This window comes from Enhydra lutris, unplaced genomic scaffold (assembly GCF_002288905.1).
Source record: "Enhydra lutris kenyoni isolate GAN:26980312 unplaced genomic scaffold, ASM228890v2 scaffoldscaffold7, whole genome shotgun sequence".
Taxonomy (NCBI): domain Eukaryota; kingdom Metazoa; phylum Chordata; class Mammalia; order Carnivora; family Mustelidae; genus Enhydra; species Enhydra lutris.
The window spans coordinates 36,351,236-36,367,974 of NW_019154091.1; the positions used below are offsets into that span (position 1 = coordinate 36,351,236).

Consider the following 16,739-nt stretch of genomic DNA (forward strand, 5'->3'; position numbering starts at 1 on the left):
TATAGAAGTTGATAAATGAACTATTTATAACTACTATTAGTAACAGTAGCAACAAACTAGGTAGCTTGGCAAAATATTCAGATTAAAAAAACTGGGCTCATAATTTGAAATGTTATTGTTCTTAATTACAAAGCTAAATGACCACACATATACTGAGGTAAAAAAAAAAAAAAAAAAGAATAGTGAGGACTCAGAACACCCCAGTTCAGAGTTCAGACCCACTTTCTCCCCATGAGAATAGCTTATAATGATAACTTTGTGACATCTTAGTATTAGTAAAAATTGATTTTATTTTTTATAGGCAGAAATTACTTAAATGGTCTCACCATTAGACAAGAAAAAGAAAGCCTTAGATTTAACTTCCTCCGTTAACTGTTTAGTAGATTTCAGATAGTCAAGGATATAGGTATCCGATGCTAGCAGGGCAATATTCTGCTCTCCACATCCATATGGCATTTGGAGAAGATTCTCCAGATTTTGCATCGCAAGTCCTAAAATATCCCCTAAAAATAAGAAAAGCTGAAGGTTACTACTGCTTATAGTTGGCATCTCAGCATGAGTAACTGTGGATAAAAGAGGCATAATGAAAGCAGGAAATATTTAAAATTGCATTTAAAAGGTGGAGATAAGGAAAGTTTCCGTGAGGTAATTCTAAAGAGGAGATAGGCATGAAGGGTGAAGTGAAAGGAGTTTATGGTATGAAAATATTTCTGGAAATCTCATTACCAGAGAGAGGGGGAAATTAGATAAGAGTGTGTGTTTGTTTGCTTGTTTGTTATTATTATTATGCATGAGTTTTCCTGTTATGAAGAAATTCCCACCATCTTTAACAAGCAGGGTTTATTCTGATTCTTCAAAAGGGAATTTAAGGGGCCTCTGGGTGGCTCAGTAAGTTAAGTGTCTGTCTTTGGCTCAGGTCATGATCCCAAGGTCCTGGGATCGAGCCCCAAGTGGGCTCTCTGTTCAGCTGGGATCCTTCTTCTCCCACTCCCTCTGCCTGCTTTCCCACTCCCCCTGCTTGTGCACTCTCTCTCTCTCTGTTAAATGAATAAATAGAGGTTTTTAAAAAAGGGGAACTTAATATTTCAGATTCATTAGTTATATAATAGAAGGCTTTATTTTCTAAATGCCAGTTATCATCCAGTGAAACAAGCGTTTCCTAAGGACATGGATTTGAAAATGGTATGTAATCCCTTCAGATCCCACATGGAAACAAGCATAGAGAGGATGACCTTCAATAGTACTTTTCTCCAACTAATACTTACAGAAAAATCTCTCCATCCTGTTATTGTAAGGATTATCATTTTTTAAAAAAATTACCTCATTTAAATTTTTCAAATCATCGTGAAAGACAATACTTAACCAACTTACCCACAACAGTGAAAAAGGCTCTGGCAGATCCTTCTACCACACTGTCTGGCAAGTCCAAAATTACCTGCTTGGAGGCTTTTGTCCCTAGAAAGAAAATATTGATAAAAACAATAGTGTGATAACTTTCTTTTCTAAACAATAGCGGCAGATGTGTGGGACAAACATATTAGGAAATAGATTCTGTTATTTACTTTTATTTTGCAAGTTGCTTGTTTGAAAAGATGAAATTGCCATCTCTGACCTAGTTTGGAATAATGGTATATTCAGAAAATGGTATATATGTGTGTATTGGATAATGTGGCCCTTATTTTCCACTAGTTTAGTGCCTCAACTACTTATGTATGAAAAAAATATAAAAAACTACTGACAGATTAAATAGCACACACAAAAGGAAAAACTTGGAGACTCCCGCTGAAATCAGATCATCATCAACAAGTTGGCCACAAAGCAGGGGAAGGGGGGGGCAGTGATGTAGCTCTCAGTTACTTTATCCCAAGAGTACAAAGAGCCTAATCCTGATCTTCCTCTGTCCAATACTTTGCTGCAGTCATGACGAGAGGAGCCAAAAATATATAAGGTGGGGAAATGGGCTGAGGCAGACCAGTGTCATAAGTGAATTAAAAAAATACCTCATAAATAAACTTTTTTGTTAGCCAAAATTAAACGATGAAGATAGGGCAAGAAATGAAATAATCCTCCACTAGCTACTGAAAAAGGAATCACTGAAATGACTCAGTATGGCAAAGGAACCAATGTGGAAGGAGAGGAAATAAACTGATAATTTTTCTTTGGGACTAATTTGACCACCTAAAAGATCCTCTTACCTTTTGTACAGATGAGGAAACTTTGAGTCATTTCTCTTTCAATACCTTCAGGCTGTCAAAGAGTAAACAAAAACAAGCACAAAATAATGACTCTGGGCCACCTTCCACATAGGCATGGCTGGCTCCCGTTTGTCTCTGGGAGGCGAGCCATTCATCGTTCCCCTCTGTTAAATTTTGAAAGTCACTGTGCATTTATTTCCATGACCCACTTTAGACCCTGTGTTCCCATAGGTCAGACAGAGATAACTTTGATGTCATTGTGGTACACTCTCAACTCCTCTGATCCTGTCTAGGATCTCCAATTAATAAACAAAAGTGTTTTGCAGAGTAGGGACAGGCCAAGAGGCAACTTGAGAAATATGCACTGGCGAGTGTTAGTTCTTTTTGAAGATGATGGGAACCACATGGTAGTGTAGGACAAGAAGATTTGTCTCTGATTTGAGAGTCGGTTAAAAAAAAGGAAGGAAAGAGCAACAGGCCTACAGGAAACACGAGTCAGGAGCAAGCTAAGTGCCATCAAGCCTGTTTCAAGTATTAAGTTTTACTCTCCTAGGGTCAGTAAATTAATTTTAATTAAATTAATTAATTCAGGTATTAATTAAGGAAAGTTAATTAAATAAAATGAATTAAATTAATCAATTCAGGTATTAATTAAAGAAAGGATGAATTTTATTGCTGTTTTAATTCATATAAAATAATATATCTTGTGTGAAAGTAACTTGAGTCCATTAATTTAGCCTGTTCAAGAACGTCTTTTCATATTTAACTTTATCTGGAAGAGCTTGAGAGTTTCACATGTACATACCTCTACCAACAGACTTTTGACTACCGTATCTTTCCAGTTTAGATTCTGATGCTCAGGTCCTTCTTTTGGGCAGGCACTACTTTGTCTGGACTCAGCAACTATAGTGATATTCACTTTCCCTGGAAAACATTCCCGAATGTAAGTTAAATGACGACTGGCCCCTTCTATAATGGGAAATGATTAGAGTCTAATGAAGCACATCTTGGACTGAATGAACTGAATACTATCATCATATTTATGCTTAAACCAAAATAACTTGCTCTTTTTCCTGCCTGAAGATAATTTGGCATTTTCTGTTTTATCTGTTTCAAGATTCCTTACATTAAGAAAATGATTCATTACCTAAAAAAAAAAACAAAACAAATAAGTAAACGAACAAACAAAAACCAGAATCAGACCTATAAATACAGAGAACAAACTGATGGTTGCCGGAGGGTAGGGGGTGGGGGAGAGGAGCAAAATGGGTGAAGGGGAGAGGGAGATCCAGGCTTCCAGTTAATGAAAGAACGTCATGGTGATAAAAGGTACAGCATGGGGAATAGAGTCAACGTATTGTAATAGCCTTATGTGATGACAAATTGTAGCTATACTTGTGCTGAGCACGGCATAGCCTATAGAGATGTTGAATCACTATTTGTACACCTGAAACTAATATAACATTGTGGGCCAGCTATAATCAAATAAAGAAGTTTTTGAAAACCAACCAAACAAAAAATAAATGACTCATTTACTTAATTAAAAAGTAAGAAATTTTAAGGAAAAATAATAATTTACAAAACCAACAGAGACAATTCCTTGATAACTGATTGTTTGTAAAGGTTACATATGCCCATATCGGAACATAACATCAAATAACCAGGACTCTTAACTTATCCCAAGTTTGAACAAGCAAAAAGAGTAAAATATGCCATAGTGGAAAGGTTGTTGGATTTAAATGAGTGTTAGCAAGGAATCCATTTTTTTTTTAACTTCTTGTGAATCATAGGTCATGCAATTAAAGCTGATCTTCAGTTTCCTTACTTGTAAAAATTAGAAGACTGAAAAAGAGATTTCTTTTGTTTTACTATTACTGAATACCTATATACCAATATATATATATATATATATATAAACAATTTACTATTCTTGTTTTTCCTTGCTGCTGTGTTTTGCCTCATTTATTTCTTTTTAAGAAAGCCGTCAATTCTTCATTCTTAGAACTGTGTCCCCCACTTAAGGCCATAAAACTTGCCGTAAAAAATGCCATGCAGTGTTCTATCTTAATTGCCAGGGGAAGATTTTTGAAGACCTAGAGTAGTTAGAACAACTGAGAAACAAAATCTAACAGGAAAACTACTTTTAGACCAATCTCACAGGTGAACTAAAATGATCTCATAAATAAACTCTTTGCTTCCCCAAAAATACAATGAATAGGGGACATGAAATAAAGAAAATTTTAATGACAATTTTTACATAAATGATAATAAGTCTTATGCATCTACCACATCTAGCTTTTTCTGTTTACTAGACTCTTTTTTAACCCTTCCCTTATATTTTTCAACAGTCTACTTCCAAATTTATTTCTCTATATTGCAATAATATATGCATGAAGATGTTACTCTTCTCAGTGTTTTATCTCCACCTAAGTGTTCAGTATTTTTGGTGTCTCAGGATATATTTAGTAAATCTGCAAATCGTGGCAATTTGTGATCAAGGAGTAATTTTGGGATAAGTGACACACGTTCATGATGACAGGTGAAGAAGTAAGTTAGAAGTGAAGGAATTGGGCAAAATTAGTGAAAATACCACCTTCTTTTAGGATATGATATACGGATTTGATAGATCATGAAAACTGGCATTTATATCATATTTCAATCCCATTATACAAATACAAATACAAATACAAATAATTTTATACAAATGAATGGTAGTTTTGCTCTACACAAGCATGAGCTACCAGAAACTAGATTATAAAAATAGGATTTTTAACTGAGGATTTTAAAAAAAGAGAGGGAGAAAATTATGTTTGTATAGAGGATGTATGGAAAATAAATGAAGGCAATAAAAATAAGCTGGTTTTCCCCCCTCACCTAATTCACCCACCCCAAGGATTAAGAGTATACTTATTGTGACGAGCCCTGACTAATGTATAGAATTATTGAACCACTATTTTGTGCACCTGGAACTAATATAACACTATATGTTAACCATACTGGAAATAAAAGTAAAAAAAAAAAAAAAAAAAAAAAAAAAAAGGAAAGGAGAAAAGTTTGGCTTTCCATGAGAGATTGGCATACACATAGCTGCTTACCCAATATCTTAGGTAATAGAGTCCAGACATATGTTTTCCTCTCTCCAGGTTGGATAACCTCACTGCCATTGTTTTTAGGGGTGCTGGTATTTGCCTCAAAATCCTGAGATGCTTCCAGCTGAACAGAAATCTAAAAAAATCGCCATGCAATGAGGGTGGCACTCCAAACACTTGGCTGTTACTAATCCTCTTCCCATCTTGAGAAAATTAACTATTTTAAGTTAGCAAAAATTAAAGATACCAAATGACTTCTCACAAGAAGAAAAATAAGGTAAAACACACATCGTTATGAAATGGCATTGTCAAAGCGGTATTTAAATCTTTGCTGTGAATTCAAGCAACTGTCTTGGTCTAAGGAATATGGAAACAGGTCTTATCACTTTATCATACCATTTTGCCCTTGAGAATAAAAAGAATATGGTGATATTCAAGGAAACTATTGAGGGATGTTTCGGCCTTGTAGATTTCGTCTCTAGGTCAAAGGGAAGAACTTACCTCTACACATGTGTTCAGGTAGCTGAAGACATTGACAATCAGATCAGATTGTTCATTTCGAACAACTGAAAAGGGCAAGGTCATTTCAACAAAGAAAGGTTGGGAGATTTCCAGAGTAGCTGTTGATGAAATGCCAAATCCAGCATCACCATTCACACAGAAGCCATCTGCCTGCCACTGGGTTATAGTATCAGGGATGTGGAAGGACAGATTTGCCGAGCCTGAGGAACTAAGAAGAGATCATTGATGAAACGTATTCTTTGTCTCAATGAGGAAACTAAATTAAGTCCAGAGCAAGCAAAAAGCTTTTTTTTTTTTTTTTTTAAAGATTTTCTTTATTTGTTTGTCGGAGAGATAGAGAGTACAAGCAAGGGGAGCATCAGGCAGAGGGAGAAGCCAGGAGCCTGATGCAGGACTCCATCCCAGGACCTTGGGATCATGACCTGAGCAAAAGGCAGACACTTAACTGACTGAGCTACTCAAGTGTCCCATAAGCAAAAAGATTTTAACTGAAGGTTAAAAGTAAGCTAAAACGGTTAGACAGGGCACCGGGTAATAATCTTGAGAGCTGGATTTCTATGAAATTTATCCTTAAAAATATCACATTTCTTGGGGCACCTGGGTGGCTCAGTTGTTAAGCGTCTGCCTTCAGCTCAAGTCATGGTCCCAGCATCCTGGGATCAAGCCCCACATCAGGCTGCTTGCTCTGCGGGAAGCCTGCTTCTCCCTCTCTCACTCCCCCTGCTTGTGCCTGTCTCTCTGACAAATAAATAAATAAAATCTTTAAAAAAAATCACATTTCTTTAAACGGTGCATTTTAAAAAAAAATTTGAGTAGTTTACATCTATCTGCATGAGATTAATAAATGAGAAACAATGCTATAGAAAAAAATAAAATACATGGTCAGTACATACAAATGAATAGTATAATGTCTTTTACAAATATGGTACTGCTTTATATATCCAGGAGTAAAGTTTAAGAGATCACAACAAAAAGAAAATAGAAATAAAGACATGTAGGAGAGAAAACTCAAAAACTCACTCGACACTGATGAGGTCCCATATCCATGTCTCCGGAAAGTTTGTTCTTACTGTTTCTCTTATAGCCTGTTCTACATAGCCAAAATTCTCCTTCATGCTTTCGTGAGCTAAAAGAAAAAGAAATGCTTTCTTAGGAGAGAATGAAGGTATGGGCTTCAATGACACATATCTATTGCCATGTGTATAACCACACAATGCTTTGCTCCCGGGGCTCATTGCCAATAAATGTGCATCTCAACCAAGGCATCAGTATTTTGTTGTTCAAATCTCTGTCATTATTAAAGACAACAACAAACAGACACAAACAACAATCAGCCTACATTGTTCCTCCACAACCAAATTTAGAGAAAGTGATGTTTATTCCATAAATGGAGTTTCTCATTTGAAATTCTGGTGTCTGCCAGTTCCACTCTGCTAACCTTCCCTAGAGTTTCTAGTGTTATCAATATCACTAATTCTAAAGAACACTTACTTTCACTTTCTTTGCCTCTAGGCTGTATTTGGCAATCATAATCACAGTGTTCTTTTTAAATAGTCCCTGATGTTAACCTCTGTGACGTCATATCCTTCTAGTTCTCTTTTTTGCCATTCTCATTTGAAGATGTAATTTCTCCCTCTTTGACTTGTTCCTAAGAGCTGTTTTAGGTCCTCTTCTTTTCCTTATTCACTGTTTCCCCATTGATATCCTCACACATGACACCATTACAGTATGTGAGTTGATGTCTGCCCTCCCTCCCCCCACCTCTGTGTCTCCTGCCTGGACCTCTCTTCCGAGTTCCAGACTTATGCGTGTCATAGTCTTATGCACACATTTTCTTTTCAGTTGCATTTTAAGTGAAACTCTTCCAAAAGCAAATGCATTATATCTTCCACCTACTACTCTCCAGTATTTCCTGTCTCCATGAAAGGTACCAAAATCCACTCACCCAAATCAGGAACTTAAGAGTTGTCCTTGATTCAGCACTTCCATCCCGCATTTCCTATCCTAACCAATCTGATGAAAACTGCTTGAAAACAGCTCTCAAATCTATCCATGGTTCTCTATTTCCATTGCCTTTAAAAAATTTGTTTATTTTTTTTTTCAGTGTTCCAAATTTCATTGTTTATGCACCACACCCAGTGCTCCATGCCTTTTTATGGTAGTCCAAGCATCACCCTCTCTCAATTTACTTAGTTACATTTAGAATATTTCATACAAACAGCCCAAATCCCAATCTCCTTTTCCACAGAGCAGCCAAAGATAACTTTGAAAAACACATATTAGATTATTGGCTGAAAACTTGTCATTGTGCATTATTCATGAAAATGAGTTCCAAACTCTTTAAATGCCCTTACAAGGTCTCCACGAGCTGTCTACCCCTCTTGCTTCGGCTGTCTTCACCCTGGCCCGGAAGCCACCCTTCTGACATTCGGAATTTATTTTCTTAGCTAGTGTTTCAGGATATTTTCCTCCCTGCTTAGAATGCCCTTCTATCTCTTTTTGTGGTGCATTATCATTCATCATTGAGGTCTTGGTATAAATGCTCTTTCTTTCAGGGGGATATAAGAGGCCCTTGAGAAATTGAGAAATTTATGTCTTCTATTCATATTCTTTCCATGCAATGTACTCTCCCAAGGCTTTTGGAATTACCTGTTTCGTTGTAATACTTCCCTGTTAGACTAAAAGTTCCAGGACAGTAAAGATTAAGCCACTGCCTTTACAACGTGTAACTCAGTGCCTGTAACTCAGTAAATGTTTGTTGAGTGACTTAACAAATGCGTAACAGAAGAAAGAAGATATTAAAATGAATGACTTTAGGTTTCAGCACATTTTATTGAAAGATACTAAAAAGTTGAAATGTTTCTGATAAGGCTTACTGAATATGGTGTCATCGAGGAGCAGAAAAGTGGAAAGCTTCAACCTCTTGACTAGGACTCCAAAGTAGTTTCAAACTCGACTTTCTAAGGCCTCTTGACTACCCCCTGAGTCCACACTTGCATAAAGTTGTCAGGCCTTTCATTTTTCTCATGTAGTTTCTGGTACTCACCTTCAGGATCAGCCCCACTTCAATTAATGGACTAATTCAACGTTACATAGAAGGATTTAAGAGAGTTGTTCAAGTATTTTCAGACTTGGAATTCAGCTTTGATTTTATTTCTGTTTCGATGATTTGTTTCATTTTGCTTCTCTGACTAAATTTCTGTTTTGAAAATCTGCTTAATTACCTTATTCATCTAAGACTATGGCTGATTTTTGTGCTTACAGGCTCTCCAACAGAAAATGGACTAATAGTTGAACACACTTCTCTGATGCCAGCTTTTTGGCTATCTGGGAGTTAAAATACCCTTTCTTGTGAACTCTGTGTATTATGGTTTATACATAATAAAGGTATAAGGGCTCCATCAGGACGCCTCATTCTCAAGTATCACACTCACTTAAAATGACTGTCTTCCCACATCCCTACACCTATGCTCTTCTGACATTGTGCTCTACCAATAAAAATAAACTTCCTTTCATAGCTGAAGCTAATTCTTCTTTTTAACAAAAACCAAACCAAAGCAAAAATCATTTCCGGTCTGCCTTATCCTGCTTTGTTCACTTGCAAGATGTCTAGTTGTAGCCAAAAACATGGTATAATTCACACCCAAATCCCAATTTGTATAGTTTTATCCCAAATATACCCAATTCCATGAATTCTTTTAGCCATCTCTCAGACACGAAATTCTAGATTACTCACACACAATTCTAGATGGGGCATAACTGTACATTGGTGCATATTCTTCTGAGGCTAGATACAATGGCCCAGGGAATGGCAGCCTTCTCTCCATTGAACATACTTCTGGTTTCCGATAATGAAGATTGGTAAAGACTTTCAGACCCATAGCCTTCAAAGAAAAAAACAGCAAAAGAAAGTTGTGCATTTCTTTCATGTTGAAACCCAAAAAGTCCTATCAACTATACTATAATCATAAGGAGATGACACAAAGAGGTTTCCTCTGCTAGCAAGGGTCTGGGATTTTAGAAGTCAAGTCACCACTATTGGATGTATGGAAAGTCTTTAATTTGGAAAAAAAATGATAAGCACTATGGCTTATCTAGCAATTATGTGCTAGGATTTGGATAAGTATTTTAAATCATTCCCCACTTAATTCAAAGGGAAAAATACTTCTGATATAAGCACTATCATCACCCTAATTAACACCAAATACACACACACACACACACACACACACACACACACACACACACAGAATGCAGTCTTTTGGAGAATTGGGACTTAAGCTAAAGTCTGCCCAATTATATGCCCCTTTTCTTCTATACCTTTGACCTCAATTGTAAAGATCCTTTTTAGAGGCCTCAGCGTATCCAATGGATAGCCTCAGTATAGATAGAGTTTGGAATATATTTTAGCCTCCTGATTTGATGAGTTTTGCATAACATCTCTTGCAATAAATTGAAAACTGTCTCATTACTTCAAACATAAGGTTTTTATATCTTCACAGCAACTAATTTATTTTTTAAAAAAGAGAAAAATCAACAAAAATTAATATCTCCTTTTTATAAGACAATTGCAGAGTGATCTTTAAACAAATTATGGACACCAATCTCCAAGAATAGGAACAAAAGCACACAATTAATAAGACATAGATATGAATTCTGAATACTAAAATTAAAATTGAGATGAAATAATTTTTAAAATCTTAAATGATCTTACCCTGAGAATATCATGGATGTCTCCATCACCATAATTGCTTACAGGTACATAATACAAACCGTTGTAAAATATATCCTTTTGAGGAATGCAAGAGTCAAGCTTGCTATCATCAAGGTTGAGCCCATGATGGAAATAACCATATAGTTCTATATTTGGAAGCAATCTGTACACCTATGAGAAAAAAATCACATGGTTCCCATGATTTTAAGCATTCCTTTTATTTTGACAAATTTGGCAAGTTTTGTGCCATTATAAAGAGGAAGAAGGAAAATTAGAAAATCATGTTTCAACTATCACACCAATATTGGTTTAGGTAAAAAGTATCAATGGATGCTAACTCTAAGGAAATTTTGATGAGGAGCAGGGCATACAAATAGTTTTAATAAATACAAATTGCTTATTAGTTGAAGGAAGAAAATACCCCATGGAGATATATGGAAACACGTTTATCAGGTGATCAAAATTACTATCACCAATGATGGGCAGATAGATCTTGCATACCTTGAAAAGTGCACAGTATCATGTATGTGGTATTCTGGACAGAGATGTATAATTTTGCCCCAATCATGAGAAATATCAGAAAAAACTTAAAATGAGGAACATTTATCAAAAACTACTTAGGTGGTTTAGTTTAGTCTGTTAAAAGTCTGACTCTTGGTTTTGGCTCAGTTCATGATCTTGGGGTCATGAGATGGAGCCCTGTGTCAGGCTCCATGTCATGGAGGCTACTTAAGTTTCTCTCTCTCCTTCTCCCTCATACCCCTGCTTATACTGTCTCTCTAAAAAACCAAAAAAACAAATAACCCTCCCCACAAAACCCCAAGACAACAACAACAATAACAACAACAAAAACCCAAACAAATAAAATATTTGGCTTAAGTTCTCCAAAATATCAATTTCATAAGGGACAAAGAAAGATTGTGTTCTAGGTTAAATGAAACTAAAGAAACATGAGTACCAAATGCAGTATGTTATCCTGTCTTGGATCTTGTACTAAATCAGGAAAAATATGTGGCAAAGGGGACATCTGATCCAAAGTATTGAATCAATGTTTAATATTCTAAATTTGACAACTGTATTGTAATTATGTAGGAGCATATCCTTGCTCTTTGGAAATGAACACTGATATATTAAGGAATAGTGTAGCGTGAAGGATTCCACCCACTCTCACAAGGTTTAGGAAAAAAAATGGAAATGCTATGTATATATATGTGGGCATGTTTGTGTGTGTGGGGGTGGGGAGACAGAATGAGAAAGGGAAAACAAATGTGGCAAAATGCTAAAAATTGGTGACTGTGGTAAAGAGTACATGAGAGTTCTCTGTATAATTCTTACATCTTTTAAAATTATTTAAGACTCCATGCTCAGTGAGAAGTCTGCTGGAGATTCTATCCTCTCCTTCTGCCCCCACCAAAGTAAAAATCAATAAGTAAAATTTTTTTTTAAAAATGAGGACAGGGGAACCTGGGTGGCTCAGTGGGTTAAAGCCTCTGCCTTCGGCTCGGGTCATGATCCCAGAGTCCTGGGATTGAGCCCCACATCGGGCTCTCTGCTCAGCGGGAAGCCTGCTTCCCTTCCTCTCTCTCTGCCTGCCTCTCTGCCTACTTGTGATCTCTGTTTGTCAAATAAATAAATTAAAAAAATCTTTAGAAAAAATGAGGACAACTGTATGGCTCAGTTAGCTAGGTTTCTGACTCTAAGTTTCCACTCAGGTTATGATCTCAGAGTTGTGAGATTGAGTCAGGCTCTGCTTAGTGTGGTCTATTTGAGATTCTCTCTCCCTCTCCCTATGCCCCTGACCTGGGCTTTCTCTCTCTTTCTCTATAAAATAAAATAAAATAAATAAAATCTTTAACACTATTTAGAACTAAAAATTAAACTTACATAATATTAAAAGTAGAACAAACTTTAATAATATGAGTTGGAATACACTCATTTATATAACTTTGCTTGATTTACACTGTTAATATGACTATAGATAATAACCAAGGGCAACCTCTTTTGGCTCTAATATCATATTCTCATTCTCTTGAATCTTCTGGTCTGGTGAGGTGCTTCTGGAATTTTCTATGGTGGACCTTTAATGGTTTTCCCTCAAGGTGGTTTTTCTAAGACTTTGCTACCTCCAGTTGTAGGAAGAATGAGCAGAAGCTATTTAGTCTGGCTCCATGAAACTCTTAGAAAGTATATATATATTTTCCACACTTACAGATATGTTTATCCTTTATTTTCTGATCCTTTTCTAACTGACTTTGAAATCAGTTAGAAGCTTCTTAGCACCAATAAGAAATTTATATGTATTTAACTTTCACACTGGGAAAAAACACAGTTTATGTCATGATTATCATTATTAGTATATTGTTATTAATTAATTTTTATAGTTTATACTTAAAATTAGATGTACTATAGAATGTTAAAAGCAGAAAACAAAATTGCATTTTTCAGGGAGATTTCATTTGTAACATAGATATACCTTCAGAAAACAGATTTAAAAAATAGTATCATAAATGTTCACTTCTGTAAAATAAAAGTCCATTTTGTGAAATAAAAAAGTCTGAGTGTTAAGATTCTGAATGATTTTGAAGATTTCCTTCTTCATTTCTCTGTGTATTTTGCACATTTTCTAAACTACACAGGTGCTAAATGTGTCTTCCCAAAATAAATGTGTTGAAATCCTGATGCCCATTGTGGGAATTAGGAGGTGGAGACTTTGGGAGGTGATTTGGTCATGAGGGTAGAACGAATAGAGAATGAGATTCATGACCTTATAATAGATGCCTGAGAGATGCCTCTTGTCCTTTCCACTGTGTGAGGATACAAGAAATTTGCAAACCAGAAGAGGGACTTCACTGACCATGCTGGCCCCCTCATCTTAGAATTTCAGCCTTCAGAAGTGTGAGAAGTATTTTTACTGTTTGTAAGGTATCTAATTTGGGGCATTTTATTTTATTTTTTTTTTTTTGGTAGCAGCTCAAATAGATTAAAGTAATAGGTATATTTAATAATAAGAAAATATTTAATTTATTAAATTAGTTGTGAGTAGGATCATACATCTCAATATTTATATGTTCTTGTGTTAAAAATAAAGGGAAAATATCCAACAGTTATTAATGGGAATAATTTTGATGTTTCAAACTCGAGAATGGATGGTCTGGAAATGTTTATGACAATATAAGATCTGTTCATAGATAACAATTTTGGGTGCTGTACCCAAACTTATCCTTTAACATGGAGATTTAACCCTAGGTTTCAAGAAAAATCAAACATGTAACCCATGAACAAAGGAAGAAATATTTGATATTCTTAGTATATTCATCGCAAATGAAAACATTTGCCGAGGATGCCTGGGTGGCTCAGTCCATTAAGCGGCTGCCTTCGGCTCAGGTCATTCTCCCAGAGTCCTGGGATGGATCCCCACATCAGGCTTCCTGCTCAGTGGGGAGTCTGCTTCTCCCTCTGCCTGCTGCTCCCTCTGCTCATGCTTTTTCTCTCTTGCTTTCTCAAATAAATAAACAAAATCTTAAAAAACAAAAAAATATAAGCCAGATGAAAATGAGGAAATGAGAGCTTACACTTTCAGCTGACAGCTGTTGTTCTGATTTCAGCAGAAGGACACTCTTATCCACAGCCCGGAGTGCACAGAATGAGTCAGGGGCTGCTTGCAGGTAGAGACTGGTGTTGGAACCGGGTAGCCCCTGCTCCTTAGAGAACTTTATGCTAACCTGCAGTGGAGGAAGAAAAGGAGAGTAAGATCACTTTAAAAATAAGTTGAATAAATACGTTTGAATGCATTCAAAATAATTTGAATAAATGTGATCTTTTCCAAATAAAAGTTTATAGATTTCTGTACCTATGTTTCTCCTGCCCATTCTCACCCTTAACTCTCCCTACGAGGACATCTTCACCATCCTCCTCTCATCTCAAGATTGGCATTGCTACCAAAAGTTATTCATTCTGCTGGCAATTCCCTTATCCCTAATAATTTAATTATACCAGCATTTACTCTGAGATCACCACATAAAGGTCATAGTAATTATATTAGAAGACAACAGGGAGAAAAGTGCTCACTGCTCTCTCTCTCTCTCAAGACAGGCAAGAAATAGAAGAAACATCACCTTGTTTTTAAAGCACTTGTCAACCTGGAATCTGGCACTGTCGGCCACAATTTCCCCACTGGGGTGAAGGGTGTAGACAAGCATGACAGCCACAGGAGCCAGATCAGCATTGATGTCGATCGGGAATGAGAAGCTGCCATTCCAGGCTGTGTGAATAGGAGACGTCATTAACCGGTACAGTGCCCAAAGTTTCCAGGCTCCTGGCTACACTTAGCTAAAAGAGAATGGCTAATGGGAAGGAAGAGCAAATTGGGCTTTATTTGAAAGGCAAAGTACTTAAATAATGGGAACTATGTGCACAAATAAAAAAGACTGCACAATTTAGGCACTAACAATGTTTGGGTTTTGGACACCACTTTTCTCTAGTGTGCTTGATGACCTGGCAATAAAAGAAGCAAGTAGAAACCTTTCTTTGAAATAGTTGGAAGGAGACCTTGGGCCGTACTACTGCTTTCCAGCCACTGAGGGTTAACATTAAGTGCTCTTCCTAACCTCTTGACTCTATCCCTGTAACATTTCCTTAAAAGGAAAGAAAAATGAAAGCAGAGTACAGAGTAAAAAATGAATGCATTAAGTATGCCTTTGTTTCTGATTTCCTTCTGTCCACTGAGGAAGATAGCTCCTTTCACCATCACCTATGTAGAACAAAGAAAACAAAATGAGTAGCATCACCCAATTCACAGATATTAAAAATGGATAATTAATGGCTTAATGAGAATTCTACTCCGAAGAGAAGGTAGTTTCTGTGAACAAGTGTGAAACGTAGACTCTGCACAACTTGGAAAAGGACACAGAAACTATGATTAATTGAAAGCCCATTATGTGTTAGAAACTTCATGAATGATACACAGTGTACTGTGCAAGGGCGTTTACAGATTTCTGAATTATTTAGACTGTCTGGCGTTGGATAAGCCAAGTCATTTCACTTCTTCACCACCGTTCCCTTATTTGTAAAATGGAGGCATCCTTGGGGGTGGAAAAGTCTATCTCTTCTACCTTTCAATATGCTTTATAAGGACAGAATGGATAAATATGGGGAAAGAACCAAAAAAGCGAATTCCTTTTACTGCTTATCAAAATGAGCAGCCTTGTGCCTTACTCTCTGGTATCCACCTAACGTTGCAGTCTCATGAAGGATCATAAATGCTTGGTATAAATTATAATCAAATGATTAAAATTGTAGACCTGAATAGCAAGTTTTTCAACCTTAGGGAAATTGAAATTGCCTTGGATCTTTTTATGTGTTTGTTGGCTTATGTTTAGAGGTTCATTTACTAGTTTCTGTTTGTTCTTAATAGCTCCAATATCATTCCCAGCAAAGTGAGGAGGTCAACTCATTCAGATGCCACGGGATGATGGACATACCCTTTCCAACCTGCCCTGTGCTAGGCAGACAATTGGACAAGACCCAAGGATCCATCAACTGAGACTTACCAAATAAAAAAAGTTGATACTTGAATCATCCCTATATGCTTCCCTGTTTAGGGAGTAATGCACAGTAACAATTTTCTGTTGATTGCATCTAAGCTGCTTTGGCTCAGGAACAATCTTCAGGAAGCTATTGGTTCGGGAGTAAAAGCGTGAAACTGAGAAATGAGCATCCACATACTCAGGTGTTAGCCAGCTGGAGGGATGGCAGCTCATAGGTCGAAGGTATGTGGCCTGATAAGAAAAGGAAAGCAAAGGATCTTAGGGAAATAAAGACCCTTAAGGACAGGGATTATTTCAGAACGGAAGGCTTCTTAACTCTTCAAAGTAGTAGGGAGGAATCTTAACTTGTGGGTGACGTTTCAAATATCAAGTTATTGGGAGTAAAATAATGATAACACTTCCTTCTTTTTTGTATATAAAACATGACCATGATTGTATGTATATTTTATTAGGCCTATGCTGATTTTTTTTTTTTTTTACTTTATAATTGAAGTCAGGGGACAGCTTTACACCCTGTGTCTTTTAGCTATCTATGTGCATGGACAAATTGTTTAACTCCAAAATTCTGTTTAAGAAGCAGAAAAATATTGGGGAGGGTAGGTGCTGTGGTGAGTGCTGTGAAATGTGTAGGCCTGATGATTCACAGACCTGGACCCCAGGGGAAAATATACTT

At 36.5% G+C, this 16,739-nt stretch overlaps 1 protein-coding gene across 1 annotated transcript in view; it reads right to left on the reverse strand.

The window, feature by feature from the left end:
* The window catches only part of LOC111142224 (ovostatin homolog 2-like), a 44,523-nt gene that overhangs the window by 11,754 nt on the left and 16,030 nt on the right, over positions 1–16,739 (reverse strand). The window contains exons 12-24 of the mRNA XM_022495256.1: positions 16,070–16,297; positions 15,216–15,270; positions 14,636–14,781; positions 14,093–14,242; positions 10,521–10,691; positions 9,543–9,690; positions 6,827–6,932; positions 5,786–6,014; positions 5,291–5,420; positions 3,001–3,119; positions 2,196–2,247; positions 1,372–1,455; positions 327–503 (exon numbers count right to left, since the gene is read on the reverse strand). Of these exons, the coding sequence (XP_022350964.1) occupies positions 327–503; positions 1,372–1,455; positions 2,196–2,247; positions 3,001–3,119; positions 5,291–5,420; positions 5,786–6,014; positions 6,827–6,932; positions 9,543–9,690; positions 10,521–10,691; positions 14,093–14,242; positions 14,636–14,781; positions 15,216–15,270; positions 16,070–16,297 (1,795 nt within the window). The remainder of the gene's footprint in view (positions 1–326; positions 504–1,371; positions 1,456–2,195; positions 2,248–3,000; positions 3,120–5,290; positions 5,421–5,785; positions 6,015–6,826; positions 6,933–9,542; positions 9,691–10,520; positions 10,692–14,092; positions 14,243–14,635; positions 14,782–15,215; positions 15,271–16,069; positions 16,298–16,739) is intronic.